This window comes from Electrona antarctica, assembly GCF_951216825.1.
Source record: "Electrona antarctica genome assembly, chromosome: 9".
Taxonomy (NCBI): domain Eukaryota; kingdom Metazoa; phylum Chordata; class Actinopteri; order Myctophiformes; family Myctophidae; genus Electrona; species Electrona antarctica.
In genome coordinates, this window is record NC_136790.1 from 50,907,603 (window position 1) to 50,927,411 (window position 19,809).

The 19,809-nt window shown below is 44.4% G+C and overlaps 1 protein-coding gene across 1 annotated transcript in view; it reads left to right on the forward strand.

Annotated features, from left to right (window-relative positions):
- LOC306929246 (uncharacterized protein) overlaps nucleotides 1-19,809 on the forward strand; it is a 103,257-nt gene that overhangs the window by 49,251 nt on the left and 34,197 nt on the right. Inside the window, exons 13-15 of the mRNA XM_079509688.1 lie at nucleotides 2,055-2,520; nucleotides 14,238-14,450; nucleotides 19,152-19,307. Coding sequence (XP_079365814.1) covers nucleotides 2,055-2,520; nucleotides 14,238-14,450; nucleotides 19,152-19,307 — 835 coding nt within the window. The remainder of the gene's footprint in view (nucleotides 1-2,054; nucleotides 2,521-14,237; nucleotides 14,451-19,151; nucleotides 19,308-19,809) is intronic.

The window sequence follows — 19,809 nt, forward strand, 5'->3', positions numbered from 1 at the left end:
GATGATAATGCCCTCTTTTATATTCCTGAACCGATTAACTGACTGGTTCTAATCGTTCAAAAGAAATAGCGTTTGTTCAACAAGCTGGTCCAGCCGGCTCTCATTGACGTCAATGTATTTCACCGAGCGACCGGATCCAATTAAATAAAATGATTGCGTTGGCTATATAAAAAAAAACAGCAGTACAGCTTGTACGTCTGTTATTTCTCTTGAAAGTGTTAACACAAATCCTCTCTTCCGGGCGGTCCCTGAAGGCACAAAACAGTTTCATATCTCGGATCTTAATGGGTTCAACAAGTGCAGAAGGAAGCGGTCTGTGTTGTGCTCATCCTCCTCCAGACATGTGAACACTTCCAGGTGGAGCAGCATTCCTGGTGCTCATGTGCCAGTGTTGCCATGTCTGCTTATTATAAGCCTGCTTATTCTTCCAGTAAAGTTGCCCTTACGAGATGTGCGTTGTTGCAATGTTTGAAAAATATTCTGAACATTTAAAAAATAATATATACTGTATAATAATCTAGATTTATTTGTGAAAATAGGAGATCTACAAGCTCACAACGGGTTGTGAATAGTTTATTTGTACATATATATAGGCTATTAGGGTTCAATAGACTGGTTCGCTTCTTGTTTTCGTTAGATCTGGCTGCTTGTTTCTCTCGCAAAATGGGGCAACTCTGTGTCCCAGAAGAAGGGAAGGTCTGGTGGTTTGGCTGCTCAGCCGAGCAGTGCCAACATGTCTGCTCATTGTTTGAGGGGATGAGCCATGATAGACCAACTCTGCATGGATCCAACATGTCTGCCCATTGTTTTGTTTGAGGGGATGGGCCATGATGGATCAGATCTGCATGGAATATCTATCCATCAATCTTCAACCGCTTATCCGTAGTCTGGTCGCGGGGGCAACAGCTCCACCAGAGTGCTCCAGACTTCCCTCTCCTAGTGACTTCATCCTGGGGGGATCCCAAGACATTCCAAGGCCAGTGATTCCATGTGTTTCCTCCAACTGTGCCTTGGTCTGCCCCGGGGTCTCCTCCCAGTGGGACGTGCCTCGAGGACCTCCCTAGGGAGACGCCCGAGAGGCATCCTAACCAGATGCCTGAACCACCTAAGCTGGCTCCTTTCAAGACGAAGAAGCAGCGACTCTACTCCGATTCTCTCTCGTGTGACTGAATTCTCACCCTATCTCTAAGGGAGATAGATGCCAGCCACCCGTCGAAGAAAACTACTTTCAGCCGCTTGTATTTGTGACCTTATTCTTTCGGTCATGACCCACACTTCATGACACTCTGGTGAGAGTAGGAACGAAGATTGCTCGGTAGACAAATCCAACCGTTGTCTCTCTTTGACAGAATTCTCCGTCATTTAATTATTGTACTTTATCGATATGAAACTGTCTCGCTCGATAGTCAACATTCAACACTGACCAGTCCCAGTTGCTAGGCAATGCCTTCGTCACCCCCAGCACCAGGATTTTGCGCATAATTGCGAATATATATTCTTTCAGAGCAAACGTTTTTTAACTGAAATCTTTGCTTCTGGTGGTCCCTGTAACAACATATTTTCAGATGGGGGTCCACGGCCAAATACAGATCATTCTGGGGGTCCTTAACCTATTTTGGGCGGGAACCCCTTTTGGTGTTTTAACTAAGCATCATGTTATACTTTAGCTATTGAAAAATAGCAGATCTACAAGCTCATTGTTGTGAACTTGTAGGTCTGCTATTTTTGAAAAATCGTAAAAATGCGGCACAAATCTTTGAATATATATTCTTTCAGAGCGAACGTTTTTTTTTATTTCGACGTCGGGCCTAAATGGGTTAAGAACCAGGTTGAGAACCACTGACACAGAAACATAGGTTTTATCAGAAAACTGTGAGGATTTAGAAGACAATACCGCAATGTAGGAATGCTCCGTTTAGCATTACAAAAGTAAAAGTGCTCATTATGCAGAATGAATATGCATTTCACAAGGTATGGAATGTATATACAAATCATAAGAATAAAAGATCCAATCTACAAGATCACAATGTAATGTATGCGTGTTGCCTCCACAGACGTGTTGCCGTTGTTGCGCTCTGGGTCTGCGGTTGCGCAGCGAGGGGCAGGGCTGCCACGCCCACCAGTACCTGGGCTACCCCTGTGGACACACCCTCCTCACCTGCTGCGAGGACGGACACGATGGGCGGAGCCACATAGACGATGGGCGGAGCCACATAGACGATGGGCGGAGCCACGGACACGATGGGCGGAGCCACGTAGACGATGGGCGGAGCCACGGACACGATGGGCGGAGCCACGGATACGATGGGCAGAGCCACATAGACGATGGGCGGAGCCACATAGACAATGGGCGGAGCCACGGACACGATGGGCGGAGCCACGTAGACGATGGGCGGAGCCACGGACACGATGGGCGGAGCCACGGAGACGATGGGCAGAGCCACAGAGACAATGGGCGGGGCCAACAGCAGCTACTGAGGAAGAAGGAGATGCCGACGCCCACCATTCTGCCCAGGAAAGGTGAGCACTGGGTCGGGACCCATTTGTGTCGCGGACACATTTTTATGTGTCCTTTTTTAATTTTTAGTTTCCTACATTTTGTTTTTAATTGTTCAATCAAATAAATTCCATAAATTAGAAAACAATGTTTAAGAAGTAGTGAAAATAGACGATCTACAAGCTCACAACGCGCCGCAAAACAAAACAAAATCATCATATATCATCTCATTCTGGCCAATCACAATTTGCGTCCTCACTTTTGTCTTCAATGTTTGTGTTTACACAAACACTCAAAGCTGACCATTCATTGTCAATGGCATTCAATGTTTGTGTTTACACAAACACTCAAAGCTGACCATTCATTGTCAATGGCATTCAATGTTTGTGTTTACAGTGTAAACTTTACACAAACCCAGAGCCATCTAATGGAAGAGTTGCGATATTGAGGGAGCAGAAAACAGCCCGGTCAGGTGGTTCATGTACGTAGAGATGAAGAATGCCAGCACTCATTGTATTTCCTTTTACATTAGGGGCCGGCCCCACATTTATTATGATAGCTCATTGTGATGTATTCTTATGTTACTATTTATTCTATTGCGCTTACATGATATTTATCCTGTCTTGGTACCATAAATAGAGACTTCTTATTGATACTGTGTAAGATGATAACGGTTGACACCTGTGTTCAATTACTGTTGATTGTATCTCATACCCATACATAAATATCTTGTCACAAACGCTGAGGAAGGCCATACAGGCCGAAACGCGTCCGTTTTTCAGTCTCAGAGGTAAATAAAATCATGTAAAAGGACATACAATGAGTGCTGGCATTCTTCATCTCTACTTATATCTTCGAGCCTTGCACCTATAAGGATTTTGTTTGAACCTGGAGTGCTGCGGGTTGTCTGCTACGGCAGTACTATTCTCTAGGTGGTTCATGTACTCCAATGCATTCCATAAACCTCCGGTTGTCCCCACGCTCAATAGAAGTCTATGTAGGAGAGCCGCCATTGGACTGAAGCCCCATGAAGTGAACAGAGTTTGCGTAACTCTGTCTTACTCTATGGCTCTGCACGAACCCCTCAAAGCTGGACATACAGTAAGAGGCGCTAGCGCCCCTCAAAAAAAGTGGGAGCCGCCGCTCTACACATTGGGCTCTGACCGCCGCCGCCCTCGTATAGCGTGATTGCTCTTCCTCCTGATAGGCCGCCGGCTGCTGCCGCCAATCGTTGGGTCAGGTGTCACGCCGTGGCGGGCCAGTAATGAGGAGAGATGTGCAGGAGACGTGATGGATCAGGAGCAGATGGCGAGCTGACGCGCCACGCCGCGCTGCCGCGCCCCGTCACTGCACTGATAACAGGATGCAAGATAACCCATTCTGGGCGGGAACCCCTTTTGGTGTTTTAATCATTATGTTATACTTTAGCTATTGAAAAATAGCAGATCTACAAGCTCATAGCGCTGCACTACGAGCTTGTGGGTCTGCTATTTTTGAGAAATCGTGAAAATGTAGTTCAAATCTTTGAATATATATTCTTTCAGAGCGAACGTTTTTAACTCAAATCTTTGCTTCTGGGAGGAGGTCACTGGAACTACATACGTATTTTCAGATGGGGGTCGGCGGACAAATACATATCATTTTTGGGAAAACTGAAACTGTCAGAATTTAGAAGACATTTGTGGAATCGTCCTCAGGTCTAAATAGGATAAACAAGTTTAATTGGAAGTAATATATTAAAAAACAGCGGAGCAAACAAAATTGAAAACCGGAACAGTAATGAGGCTGATAAATAAAATAATTTTTCATCCAATCTCCTGATTGGATGAAAATTTGCATTTATTAGTTCTCTCGTTTGTTAAAGAGTTTGACTGCGGAATTAATTACATCGCAATGCCACGTTCACTGCACGGATTTCACTAACCTTTGAAGAACGACCGCAACGACACCACCATCGTTCCTTTTCATGAAAATCTGCTTTAAAATGGTGTGATCGCTTGTCGTATAGCGTTGAAAAATAATCCAAAAGTGTTGATCAACAACACAGAGTGGAAGAGGACCGCTCCCGCTGCGCGCCGCCGCCGCCATTGGAATGCATTGGGCCTCAATTTCCCAGAAGCCTTTGCAAGCCAGTGCCAGTGCGACCTATCCCACTCTGTCCAATGGAAACATATTAAAAACGCAAATTAAACACACAGTACATACGCACGCACAAAAGTCATTGAAGAACAAAGCCACATGGCGCCCCCTTCAGGCAGTGTGCAGGCTGACAAAGTGTATCCAGTTTTGGCCAGGTGGTCACCCTAGGCTGTTACTGTGTACTGTAAGGACCTTGTGTGTGTGTGTGTGTGTGTGTGTGTGTGTGTGTGTGTGTGTGTGTGTGTGTGTGTGTGTGTGTGTGTGTGTGTGTGTGTGTGTGTGTGTGTGTGTGTGTGTGTGTGTGTGTGTGTGTGTGTGTGTGAGTCTGTGAGAGCATGCATGCGTCCGCGTGTGCATGCTACATGTGCACTGTAAGGCATGCACCTTGTGTGTACACGTGCACCTGTGTGTGCGTGTGTGTGTGTGTGTGTGTGCGTGCTACATGTGCACTGCAGGCATGCACCTTGTGCCATAGCCTCCACCTGGCTCAGAAGAAGTGTTTTGGCCCCCAGGTGACGGGCACGTACGGTCAGGTGACGTGCACGTGCATAGGGTTGGGATTCGTTAGGATTTTAACGGTTCCGGATCCTTCCCGGATCCCTCTTAACGGTTCCGGTTCCTAACGGTTCCCTTAACGGATCCTAATATTATTTTTTCTGACATAGATTATGCTTATATTATAACTAACCTAACCAAGTACATAATAAACACACATTCATTAATTCAATTATTGAAAATACACTTTACAATTATGAGGTGGCAGTGTGGCACTATTATTTAAACTTCACCACCACCACCACCAGCTAGACACCACAACAATATCATTGTTGCAATTTGTACTGTATATTGCAATTTGTACTGTATATTAAATATAGCCTACAGTACACATTGCAATAATGATATTGTTGTGGTGACAAATGTTGTCTTTAATGTTCAGATTAATTTAATATTAAGGACCCCTTACCCTAATGGAAACAAGCCATAGTGCTTTCTTGGATTATAAAATCGTTTTAGCAGACCTTGTATTGAACTGTAGGCTACGTTCCTGTGATTTTTTTCTGCAAACTGTTCATAAAGTAATCAATCTATGGAGGTATACACCTAAACGCTGGGCTCTCTCTCAACAGCCACGCGATTAATTTAGAACCAAATCAAAAGCAGTTGAGTTGCTTATAAGTGCAGACAAATTGATTTGGCTCTATACTATAGTTAACGTGATTCATAAAATATCAGACAGAAAGACGTCGAGTCATTGGCGTTCTAAATTAACACCATTAACAACAGTTGTACAATACGCCGCGGCCTAATGAAAAGCTCTGTAGACGACAGTAGTTTTTATTTTCTATTACGTTACTAGCTTGGGGAAAGTGAACGAGCCTTGCATCATCCTCGTCCCCCGCCGGCTAGCTGTGGTGGAGTTGCGGGGAGAGCGGGCACGGCTTTCCGCATGGCTCACTGACGCGATGTGCCTAGATTATTCTCGTGAGTTGTGGACTCGTGTAGGCATATTGATTTTGAGATGTTTCCTCAATGTGGACGTGGTGCAAAACTGCAACTGGTACAAGTTGCAACAACCTTTGCAGCCAGGGAACTATAGCATCGCATTTATTGCACTTGCGTGCTCAGCCTCAGAGTAATTTCCCTCTCTGTTAACCACACTTTGGAGATCTCTTCAACATACTGTCCCAGTCGCTCCGCGGCGGTCGCTGAATGCACAGAATAGTGGGCGTATCCTCCCCGACCCCACTAACTCACTCATGTAGGTTGGGTGACGTCACCCCAGTAACTTGGCTCTGCTTGCATGCATGCACAGACACAGCGGAGCTAAATGACGACTGATGAGATCCGTTTGGGGAACCGTTAATAAAAAAACGATGGAACCGGCTCCGGATCCGCAATGTCGGAACCGGGTCTGAAATGGACCCGGTTCCGAATCCCAACCCGGTCAGGTGATGTGCACGTGCGGTCAGGTGACGTGCACGTGCAGGTCCGGTGACACGCACGTGGGTGGGTGACGCGCACGTAGACAGCTCCGTCTCCGTAGAGTCCATGAAAACACATTTCATAAAAAGCCGTGACAAGGAGCTGTTCGCCCGAGAAATGGTGCGATTTCTCTTTCCTTTTATACGTGATGTTTGAAGTGTTGGCAACGCTGCTGTTAACCAGCTAAGCAGTATAACCCATTAAGACCTGGAACACATCTGTGTCACCTCATACAGTAGCTTTTAACCACTTTAACCCTTATTTTAAACACTAGCTGTTGAAAAATAGCAGATCTACAAGCTCGGAAAAAAATTGAAAACGTGTGCAAATCTTTGAATATATATTCTTTCACAGCGAACATTTTTGTTTTACTGGAACTGTTTTACTGGAACGAAATATTTTGAGATGGGAGTTCCGCGGCCAAAGAACCACTGACGTAGATACATCGGTTTTTCAGAAAACTGTCATGATTTAGAAGCGTTTTATTTATTTCGGCCTCAGGTCTTAATGGCATAAAGTCGGAGAGGCCCCCGGCCCGGCCGGCCGGCCGCGCGGGGGGAGTGATGATGTCATAACATAAGAGAACTCGTATACCAACAGCCAATTAGGTCCCTTAACCCATTTAGACCTGAGCTCGATTCTACAAATGCCTTCTAAATCCTGACAGTTTTCTGAAAACCCCATGTTTCTATATCAGTAGCCTGGAACTCACCTATGCTTTTTATGGCATAGGCAGCTCCCGGCAGGATCCGCCGGTAGAAACTATGCGCAGCTGCTAGACATGAGACTAATTACTTAGAGCGACAGAGAGGGAGAGGAGTGTGTGTGTGTCAATTTAACAAAGGTGCAGACGATCAGAAATCAGCAGAGAGTGAGCGATGTTTGCACTACTCTATGCCGATCTGAAGTGGACTCGGACCCAGACTTTTTTTTTCTCCCTGGAAATAAAAACGTCTTGGTTTCCGAGGCTACTATGTCAGTGGTGCTCAAACTATTTCATGTCAAGGACCCCCAGAATTTTCTGTAATTGGCCGCCGACCCCCATCTGAAAATATGTTGTTCCAGGGACCCCGCAGAACCTACAAGACCTACAAGCTCGTGAGCTTGTAGATCTGCTATTTTTCAACAGCTAAAGTACAACATGATGCTAGTTAAAACACCAAAAGGGGTTCCCGCCCGAAATGGGTTAATTACAGTACAGAAGATGGAACAAGAGAACCGCTGTCTGCCTGTCTGCCCTACTCTACTCTCTGGACCCTGTGGGGGTTTAGGTTTAGAACCGCTGTCTGCCTGTCTGCCCTACTCTACTCCCTGGACCCTGAGGGGGTTTAGGTTTAGCTCCATGTTTCTCACAGTCATTATTATACCTGGACTTTAAACTTCACAGGAGCGGCGGCGGCGCGGGGAGGGATTAAGCCTTTACACTTTTAATTAAAAGGCCCGTCGCTGAGTCGCTGAGTCATGAGGCTTGAAAACACGACCGCTACGTACGTGGAAATGATTACGTACGCTCTCGTTCTCGTACCTCTGTCATGTTGTCAGCCATAAAACTACACAGCTAACATGCCGAGAGAGAGAGGGGGAGAGGGAGGGAGAGGGAGAGAGAGGGGGAGAGAGAGAGGGAGAGGGAGAGAGAGAGAGAGAGGGAGAGGGGAGAGAGAGGGAGAGAGAGGGAGAGGGAGAGGGAGAGAGAGAGAGAGAGGGAGAGAGAGAGAGAGAGGGAGAGGGAGAGAGAGGGAGAGAGAGGGAGAGGGAGAGAGAGAGAGAGAGAGAGAGAGAGAGAGGGAGAGGGAGAGGGAGAGGGGGGGCAGTGGCTCAGGAGGTAGAGCGGCCGGTTGGGAACCGTGAGGTCCCCAGTTCGATCCCTGTGGGCTCCCCCAGAGTTAGTGTCGAAGTGTCTTTGAACAAGACGCCGAACCCCTAATTGCTCCCGATGAGCAGGTCGGTGCCTTTGCATTGGTTTCCTTCGCCATCGGTGTATTAAATAGGTGAATGTAATAATGCACAATCTGTGGATTAACACTAGCATGGACTGAAGTACAGAAGTAGCATGTGCTTAAATTCATATTTAGAAAGTGTTTCAGATGTCAACCATTTCCGAGATGATGCTAATGATGATGGATGATGATGGTGATGGGAGGGGGACCTTCTGAAAAGGAGCTATAGAATTGCTCCATTTAACCCATTTTGGGCGGGAACCCCCTTTTGGTGTTTTAACTAAGCATTACGTTATGCTTTAGCTATTGAAAAATAGCAGATCTACAAGCTCATAGCGCGCCACTCGGTGGCGCGCTACGAGCTTGTAGGTCTGCTATTTTTTTAAATCGTGAAAATGCGGCGCAAATCGAACGTTTTTAACTCAAATCTTTGCTTCTTGGGAGGGGGGTCCCTGGAACTACATATTTTGAAATGGGGTCGGCGGCCAAGTACATATAATTCTAGGGGTCCTTGACATGAAATAGTTTGAGAACAACAGACTGACAGAAAACAAAATCAGGGTTTTTCAGAAAACTGTCATGATTTGAAGACATTTCTTTTATTTCGACGTCAGGTCAAAATGGGTTAAGAGAGAGAGAGAGAGAGAGAGGGGGGGGGGGGGGGGGGGGGTGGAGACTTGACCTGATGAATTGACATAATGCCATAATTCACATCATCTCCTGTGTGAAGTGGAGGGCTGTAATAGAGGCATGCAGTATAGACGGCCATTAAACAGCCAGCCAGCCAGCCAGCCTACTATTATCTGTGTGATGTAGTGAGTGATCTAACAGGCTCAGCTGTGCTGCTAGTTACCTCACCATTACACACACCTTACACCATGTCTGTGCAGCCAGACTGTTGACTCACACAGGCAGGCACGTGTACACGCACGCACGCACGCACGCACGCACGCACGCACGCACGCACGCGAAAAAATAAAAAAAATAAACGTTTTTTTTCTTCTTCTTATCAACTAGTCAACTAGTACCAACAAGGTCGACTAGTGGATTTACTAGTCGACTAGTAAACTAGTCGACTAGTTGCTTAATGCCCTAACGCACGCACGCACGCACGCACGCACGCACGCACGCACGCACGCACGCACATCAGAGGGGGCTGCAGTCCCTGCAGACCAGCACTATGGCGAAAGCAATGCAAATGCACCCTTTCCACGCCATACCTCAGTGGTTTTCCAACCAGTGGTCCGGGGACCACCAGTGGTCCTTGAGGGGGTTCCAGGTTGTCCCCAGCTAAATGATATAGAGTTGATAATCAAATGGACCGTTATAGATCTTGAACTCTTGAGAGGTCTAAATGTCATCAAATGGTGGTTCCGTGGCTCAAATGCAGAATAAATAGTGGGCCTTGACATGAAAAGGGTTGAAGGCAGCATTCAAGAGAATTGCCTTTTAATTCGCCACATCTCCGGAATTTGAATGCAGTATTTCATGTTGAAGGAGGGCCAAATAATAAGGAACTGATGGACTACAGATTTCTGGGGGACACCGGTCAACATAATACATCTAGGCTACTCTAGGGTTGAAGTTGGAACGGAATGGAATGGTTTATTTATTTCGATCTTATGCCGTTGGAACGTTACAAGAAAAATCATGTATTAACCCATTCAGGCCTGACGTCGAAATAAAAAAACGTTCGCTCTGAAAGAATATATATTCAAAGATTTGTGCCGCATTTTTACGATTTAAAAAAAATAGCAGACCTACAAGTTCATAGCGCGCCACTCGGTGGCGCGCTATGAACTTGTAGATCTGCTATTTTTCAATAGCTAAAGTATAACATAATGCTTAGTTAAAACACCAAAAGGGGTTCCCGCCCAAAATCGGTTTAAAGCTATAATATGACACACATGCGTCCTCAGGTCTAAATGGGTTAAACTCATTTGACATGATCGAAAAGGTATAGGCGGAAGCTGGTAGCTTTTTAATGCCTATCCTTATTACATTGTTCTGTAAAATTGGAAAAAAAACAAAAAAACAACAAAGACAAACAAACACAGGAAACGAAAGAACAGACAAGCAGAGAAGGACCTCCTTGTCTGTAACGAGCTGTTAGTGTGGTTAAAATGAACAGCAGGTATACTATAGGAGTGCTTCGGTGTTTTGCTCAAGGACACTTTTGACAAGTTGAACCGATGACCTTCATGGCCATACAGGACAGGACAGCCACTTATTTCATCATCACGACCACCTGCCACCTTGCTTAAGCCATTTTGGGCGGGAACCCCTTTTGGTGTTAGCATTATGTTATGCTTTAGCTATTGAAAAATAGCAGATCTACAAGCTCATAGCGCGGCACCGAGTGCCGCGCTATGAACTTGTAGGTCTGCTATTTTTGAAAAATAGTGAAAATGTGGCTCAAATCTTTGAATATATATTCTTTCAGAGAATCAGATTTTAAATCAAATCTTTGCTTCTGGGGAAGTCCCTAGAACAACATATTTTCAGATGGGGTCGGCGGCCAAATACATATAATTTTTGGGGTCCTTGACATGAAATATTAAGAACCACTGATATAGAAAAAATAGGTTTTTCAGAAAAAAATACATTTTAAAAATAAATTTATTAAATTTCGAGGTCAGGCCTAAATGGGTTAAAACCTCACGGCCATTGACATGTCGACTAACCCCATTACCACCACGACTAGCGCTACTTTACCTTCAACGTCCTTCAAACTGTCTTCGTTTTGTTTTTTCGCGTCTCGATTACTGTAATTCCCTCCTCTCGGGCCTGCCAAAGAAGTCAACAGACAGAATCCAACTTGTTCAAAATGTGGCTGCTAGGGTTTTAACCAAAACTAAGATGAGAGATCATATTACTCCAGTTTTACACTCACTACATTGGCTCCCGGTGGTTTTTAGGATTGATTTTAAAATTATTTTACTTGTTTATAAATCCCTAAACGGTCTTGCACCCTCATACCTCCGCGAATGCCTACCCAGATACGTTCCTAACCGCCCCCTCAGGTCCTCCACTGTTGGCCTGCTTGAAGTGCCTAAAAAAATGTCTACAAAAAAATATGGTGAGGCAGCCTTCTGCTTCTATGGGCCTACAGCCTGGAATCGACTTCCATTTCAACTTAGACACGCACCCTCTGTAGACATTTTTAAAGCTCAACTCAAGACTCACCTTTTTACTCTTGCTTTTAATTGAGTTTTAGTTTTAGTTTTATTTGAGTTCTCTATTCTGACCTTTTGCGGTGTGCTTTGTTTCTCGTCCATCTATGTTTTTATGCTTTTTTTGTTGTTTGCTCTTTACCATTGTTTTATCCGTCTAACTGCTTGCCTGTGTTTTATTGCTATTTTTATGTACTGCCCTGTGAAGCACTTTGAGTTGCATTTATGTATGAAAGGTGCTATACAAATAAAGTTTATTATTATTATTATTAGTTTAAGCTGTGGTGGGCTAAAGGCATATTGTAAAATACAAATATGTAGCTGGTCCCTGGTTTCGTTTTGAACTATATCTATATTTTTGAGAGGCGCTAGCCTCTTGAGGGTGTGTGTGTGTGAACACAAACGTTGTCTCCTAATCACAAACATTAAATGCCTTTAAAAATGAATCGCCGGCCTGGGCCATGGCTCAGTGGTCCAGGCACCTTGGCTGTCAATCCAGTCTGGCAGTGTGCCGCGGGTTCGACTCCCGATCCCGACGGCCTTTACTGCATGTCATCCCCCCATCTCTCTCCCCATTTCCTGTCAGCCTACTGTCTGTCCCTCCATAAAATATATAAAATAAAGGCGAAAGCCACAAAAAAAAAGAAGAAAAATAAAATGAATCGTCATTTTGTGAGTGTTTGTGTGAACACTACGAAAACATTACGTAAACACAAACATTGAAGAGAAAAGTGAGGACGCAAATTGTGATTGGCCGGAATGAGATGATGTATGATGATAAGAGCGCCCCTCACTTCATCCGGGTGTGATTTTTTTTAAATTTAGTTTTAGTCATAGTCTTTAATTTCTTCACAGTCATATTCCAGTCATCTGAAATTTTTAACTTTTATTTCATTTCGGCAGGCCTTGATGGCGTCACAATGCCCTGATTTGCGGATCGGCTTCCGAAAATAGCCGATCTGCAAGCACTTGAACTTGCAGATCAGCAGTGTTCGGAGCGTGACACACAGCCACGATGACCCTCGGTTGGGAAACACTTATTGTAGATCAGATATTTCTTTGTATACAGACATCTTATGCCATGGAGCATAAATAATCGTTGTGCTTTCTATCAGCAATGTCAGGAACTATCCTATAATTCTGCACACCGTAGTTAGTTTCATACAGTGTTTTATGAGGCAACAAAAGACCTTTATTTGTTTTTATCGCTGTGTTCGCCTGCTAATTTTCCGCCTGACTGACTTTTATGGTATAGTCGGCGTGATAAAGCTATCTCAAAGCTAACTCAACAATGTCTTATTTTCAGCAAACAATTTACAAGTGTAGCAGATCTGCAAGCTCACAACGCGCCCCCACTGCGACGTGTTGTGAGCTTGTACATCTGCAATTTTCAGCATGCAAGCAAAGTGCAAAATCAGGCATTACGACGCCACGACAAAATCAAACTGTAGATCCAACCCCATCTCACAGAAATAGCACGGAATTGCAATACCGTACATACTGTACTAGGGCATTCACTTCTAGTAATTTTTACTAGTTGACTAGTTTACTAGTCGACTAGTCGACTAGTTGTTTAACTACCTATTATGTAAAAAATTAAATAAATTAAAAAAATAAACTTTTTTTATTTTTTATTTTTTTTGGGAAATACATATTTGTACATTGAAAAACTGTGTACATGGTGACTATAACTATAATCTACCTGATCTTGAGGCCTACAAAATCGGGAAAAAAATAAAAAATAAAAAAAATAAACTTTTTTTTTTCTTCTTATCAACTAGTCAACTAGTACCAACAAGGTCGACTAGTGGATTTACTAGTCGACTAGTAAACTAGTCGACTAGTTGCTTAATGCCCTATACTGTACACGGCTAGAAAACCCCCAAATCTGTACATATTACAAGACTACTGTTTTGACCGCGATGGAGGCGTGGGTTTTTCTATTTCACCGTGGCTGGGTCGGGATGGGTGAGTTCGGGTTTGACATTATTTATGATGATGGTGTTACAACTCCGAGGTGGCTGAGTCGGCTCTACCGAACTTCACAACGCTCGACACGGCAACTCAAGGGCCGTGGTTGTGTCTCATAGAGCTAAAAGGGATGGAGACCGAACCGGAGCGTTAGCCCCGCCCCCCCCGGTATTCATTTCAGTGGAAGTTGCTCAGTGGCGTTTTGAAGCATTATAACTCAATGGCTCGAGCGAGCGGAAGTTTAGCCTAGCCTAGCCCCGGGACCTCAATTTTGAGGTCCGGGCTTACGCATGTGACGTCATGAACGTCCGTCCACGTCCATTAAAGTGCTGCAATTCCACATTTCGCCAGTAGGTAGTGGCATCTTCTCCCGTGTCTCAAGTTCAGTAGAGGCGGCGCCTCTGGATTTCAGTGTCATATGTACGGATGTTTGGGTGTTCTAGGCGTGTTTGGGTGAACACTGGGTAGGTAGATCATTCTCTCTCTCTCTGTCTCTCTCTCTCTCTCTCTCTCTCTCTCTCTCTCTCTCTCTCTCAGTGATGCCAGACAGCAGGTTCCCTAAGCAGGCGTTCCACATCGAGGCCGTGGACGAGGCGGTGAACTCCGTGGAGGACCGCGGGGACGTGGACGAGTGCCGTCTCTACGTGGGACAGCTGTGTCAGCACATCTGCACCAACACCTGGACGTCGTACCGCTGCGCCTGTCACCAGGGCTACGTGCTGCAGCCAGACGGACACTCCTGTGCACCAGGTTGGTGTAAAGGTCCCGAGTGACCCCACCAAAATAATCATATTGGAACTGGGAACCCATCGAAATAATCATATTGGAACTGGGAACCCATCAAAATAATCATATTGGAACTGGGAACCCATCAAATAATCATTGGAACTGGGAACCCACCAGAATAATCATATTGGAACTGGGAACCCATCAAAATAATCATATTGGAACTGGGAACCCACCAAAATAATCATATTGGAACTGGGAACCCATCAAAATAATCACATTGGAACTGGGAACCAGGGACGAAATGTTCTTATAATCGTTGTGGGGGCACGCCACGGGAGGACCGGCAACCCCCCGCCCCCAGACCGGCCGAGCATGCCCAGGGGCGGGGGGAGGTGTTAGGAATGTAGACAAACTAGAAATCCCCTAAAATCATCAAGGGGGCTCGAGCCCCGCAGCCCCCACGTAGTCGTCGTCACTGCTGGGAACCCACCAGAATAATCATATTTTAACTGTAAAGCCATCCATTGGAATATGAGGGGTTGAGGCATTGACCATATTCACATGCCATCTTAATGGCAGGATGGCAACTTGCCACCAAATGGGCTGCTATATGCACACAGAATATGTCAAACATTGAATGCCATTGACAATGAATGGCCAGCTTTGAGTGTTTGTGTAAACACAAACATTGAAGACAAAAGTGAGGACGCAAATTGCGATTGGCCGGAATGAGATGATTAACCCATTTTGGGCGGGAACCCCTTTTGGTGTTAGCATTATGTTATGCTATAGCTATTGAAAAATAGCAGATCTACAAGCTCGTAGGTCTGCTATTTTTGAAAAATGACTGACGACTGACATAGAAACATAGCTCTTTCAGAAAACTGTCAGGATGTAGAAGACATTTATAGAATCTGATCTCAGGTCAAAATGGGTTAATATTATATGATGATAAGAGTGCCCGGCCCTCACTTCACACGGGTGTGATTGTTTTATTCCTAATGTCAGGCCTCCATGTGTGATGATGATGATGATGTGATGACAACACCCTGATAGGAGAGGCTCTTTGTCCCAGTTCTGAGTTGTGACTGTTTGTTCCCTCGGTTATGAGATGGGCTGATAGGACAACAATGACTCGGCAGGAAGACTTTTTGACAAACATTTCAAACGGCGGAACATTGTTGTTGTCCCTCCGTAGTGAATGTCGGAGATGCCGATCCGACGATAAATAATAACTCACTGCTGTTTATACCGTGCTGCACTTGTAGGAGTTGTAGGACGGGAACCCCTTTTGGTGTTTTTTTTTTTTTTCACTTAATTTTTATTGATGAAAAGACAGACAACAAAACAAAAACCAAAAGACAAGACGAAAAAAAAGAACAAAAAGAGGAAGACAAAAACAAAAAACAAAAGACAAAGCTGCATTTTTCATATTACAAGATACATTAATTGAAATCCTATTGCATTATCACTAGGCTGAGAGAAGAGATCCCACTTTTCCCACTTTTTATAGAACTTATCCTCTTGTAGTCTAAGTATGAATGTTAGTTTTTCCATAACATACAGTTCCTCAGTAATGTCCATCCAATGTTCTTTCGTTACTTACTTGTCGCTAAGAGGATCTTGATTAAATATTTATCATGTATTAGAAACTCTTCAGGGATACCTTTTGGTGTTTTAAGCATTATGTTATATACTTTAGCTATTGAAAAATAGCAGCGTGGCACGAGGCAGCGTGGCACAAAGTGAGGCAATGTGAGCTTGTGGATCTGCGATGTATGTCTGTCTGTCTGTCTGACAGACAGACAGACAGACAGACAGACAGTCTGTCTGTCTGTCTGTCTGTCTGTCTGTCTGTCTGTCTGTCTGTCTGTCTGTCTGTCTGTCTGTCTGTCTGTCTGTCTGTCTGTCTGTCTGTCTGTCTGTCTGTCTGTCTGTCTGTCTGTCTGTCTGTCATCTTTCCTACTCTGTGTCTCAATTTAAAAAAGGCACCTACATTAAGCAAGTCAAATCCATGGATCTTGTGTTTTTGTCAAAATCTTGTTTAAAAAATAATCTGCCTAATGATGATGTCACTGGAAGACGGTTTTTAAACTGCCCACAGCCCTCCTATGAGACACAGACTGAGTAGAAAAAAATCGTACCATTTTATCATGATTATTAGTGAGGACCTATTATATGAAGATAGGTTGAAAAGTGGTGAAGTGGTCCTTTAAGCAAGTCAAATCCATGGATCTTGTGTTTTTGTCATCCAGTCCGTTATGATTATTTCACCATGCCGGAGTGGCAGTGAAACCAAAACCCTACATTAGTATGCTAGCCTAATATAACCTGTCTTAAGGAAGGCCCATTTTAAACAGGCTCTTACAGTATAATGGAACAACCTCACGTGAAACATAATTCATGGAATTGTGGGACGTTATGACAAAAACGTACGGACAGAGGTCAAATTATACTGCTGCTGACGAAAGCCATGTTCTCTGGAATAATGCTCTGTTGGTTTCATGAACCAGGAACACGTGAGTGCAGCTGAAGGTAGCTTCTAAAGCTCTTAAACCAGGGGTGACCTGAGATCAGATTCTAAAAATGTCTTCTACATCCTGACAGTTTTCTGAAAAAGCTATGTTTCTATGTCAGTCGTTCTTCGATTTTTCAAAAATAGCAGACCTACAAGCTCGTAGCGCGCCACTCGGTGGCGCGCTATGAGCTTGTAGATCTGCTATTTTTCAATAGCTAAAGCATAACATAATGCTAACACCAAAAGGGGTTCCCGCCCAAAATGGGTTAAACTAGGGGTGACCATACGTTTTATGACTTGAGAGCTACTTTCAAAATGACCAGCTCAACAAGAAGAACACAAAAAAAAGGATTATACCATTGCTGGAAATAGTGAAAAATATGTACCTGACTCCTGAGGGGGCTTTGGAATAGCGGAGCTGTTGTTACGTTAGACAAACGCACTTGGAATAGGAATAGAGCGGGAGAAATGGAATAGGTAGGTTTTTTGAGTGGTGTAAACCACTCCTACGACTGGCTTTGTTAGTTTACGTGTCTGTCTGTCTGTGCTCAAAAAATGAGCATGGTTGCTACGGTCACCCAGTTCACCCGGGTGTGATTTCATTACGTCAGACATTACGTCAGACCACAGCTGATCAGGCAATATAAGACCTTACACCACTCAGTTCACACAGGTGTGATTTTTGAGTGGTGTAAACCACTCCTACAACTGGCTTTGTTAGTCTGTCTGTCTGTCTGTCTGTCTGTCTGTCTGTGCAGAAAAAATGAGCATGGTTGCTACGGTCACCCAGTTCACCCGGGTGTGATTTCATTACGTCAGACATTACGTCAGACCACAGCTAATCAGGCTATATAAGACCTTACACCACTCAGTTCACACGGGTGTGATTTTTTGTATACATTTCTAATGCTACCGACATTTTTGTGCACAGCAAAACTCTTGAAAACAAAATATTGCATTGTGGGTTTGAGGCTGCTGACCTCGATGTCAAGCAATCAAGTGCATGAAGCAATCAAGTCACCTTTTATTCAAGAGGCAGATGCTAGGCTTGGGCGATATAGATTTTTTGATATCGATATTGATAACGTGAATAATATTGCGATAATCGGTATTATCGGTTTTATTAATAAAACATTAATATATCACACTGACGGGCTGAATTTCCCCTCTCCTCTCCTCTCCTCTCCTGTCAAAATGTCCCCTCCCCTCCACTCCCCTCCCCTCTCCTCTCCTCTCCTCTCCAGTCAAAATGTCCCCTCCCCTCCCCTCCCCTCTCCAGTCAAAATTTCCCCTCCCCTCTCCTCTCCTCTCCAGTCAAAATTTCCCCTCCCCTCTCCTCTCCTCTCCTCTCCTCTCCTCTCCTCTCATATTTACATGACGGTAAAATTACGATATTAGTATTATGACGGTATTCGGTATTATTGAGTGGTGTTTTATATACGATATTACCGGTATTCGGTATTATTTATATACTCTGCGATATTACCGGTATTGATTTAAAATATCGCGGTAAACGGTAATATCGGTATATTGCCCAAGCCTAGCAGATGCCAAAAATAGTTATTATTTTGACATTTAAATTAAATATTCTCCAGGGGCATGTCATGTGACAGCCTTTGTGATCTACTCATTTTGGGCAACCCTGTCTTAAACCCCCAGTTTTGGTTAAAACAAAAGGTTTTGTTTGGTTAAATCTAGATATTCTGATCGTAATCATTGCTATAGATGGAGCTTTTTGTGTTAACAGAAGTCTCCCTGTCTCTCCAGCTTAATGTGTCACGGCAGCTATGACACTGTCCTGCATGACTATATGTTCAAAATTCTTTGTTTCAAAGTTATTTGTCATATCTGCCCTGTGCAATTTGTGATTACGAACCCTAAAATGCAAACAAACAATTTAATCACAATTATTTGTGTGAGAATTATTCGTCAAACTTCAATTTGTAATCGTGACTAGTCTCTGCATGACCCTCTGTTGAAGACCCATGTCTATGATATAAATGATAAATGCACCATTTACTCATGTTAGTCTTTGTGTGTGTGTGTGTGTGTGTGTGTGTGTGTGTGTGTGTGTGTGTGTGTGTGTGTGTGTGTGTGTGTGTGTGCGTGCGTGTGTGCGTGTGTGTGTGTGTGTGTGCGTGCATGTGCATGTGCGTGCGTGCATGTGCGTGTGTGTGCACGTGTATGTGCGTGCACGTTTCCAGTGAATCCAGAGGAGGAGCTCCAGGGCCTCAGAGAGAACAGTGCTGTGGTGATCATCCCACCTGCAGTACCAGAGACCACCACTACACCGCCCACCACCACCACCACCAGGCCCCCTACCACCACCAAGACCACCGCTCAGCCCGACCCCTGCGCTGGTAAGTAACATAACTGCAGTACCAGAGACCACCACTACACCCCCCACCACCACCACCAGGACCACCGCTCAGCCCCACCGCTGCGCTGGTAACACACTGCTCTTCTTACACCAGTGGTTCACAAACCCAAATTGACACTAATTAGACCCCTATTTGAAAAGATATTCCAGGGACCCCCATAAGAGAAGATTTGTACGGCTCTTCAAGGACCCCTGCAGTTTGACATGCATTAGTCTACAGACCTCCATTTAATGGCATTTCTATCTCTGGGACTCCAATTTATATTGTAAAATCAATGTTGAAAAATAGCAGATCTACAAGCTCAAACTTGTAGGTCTGCTATTTTTCAAAAATCGTGAAAATGTGGCGCAAATCTTTGAATATATTCTTTCAGAGCGAGCGTTTTTAACTCAAATCTTAACTTCTGGTGGGGTCACTGGAACAACATATTTTCAGATGGGGGTCGGCGGCCAATTACATGTATTGTTGGGGGTCCTTGACA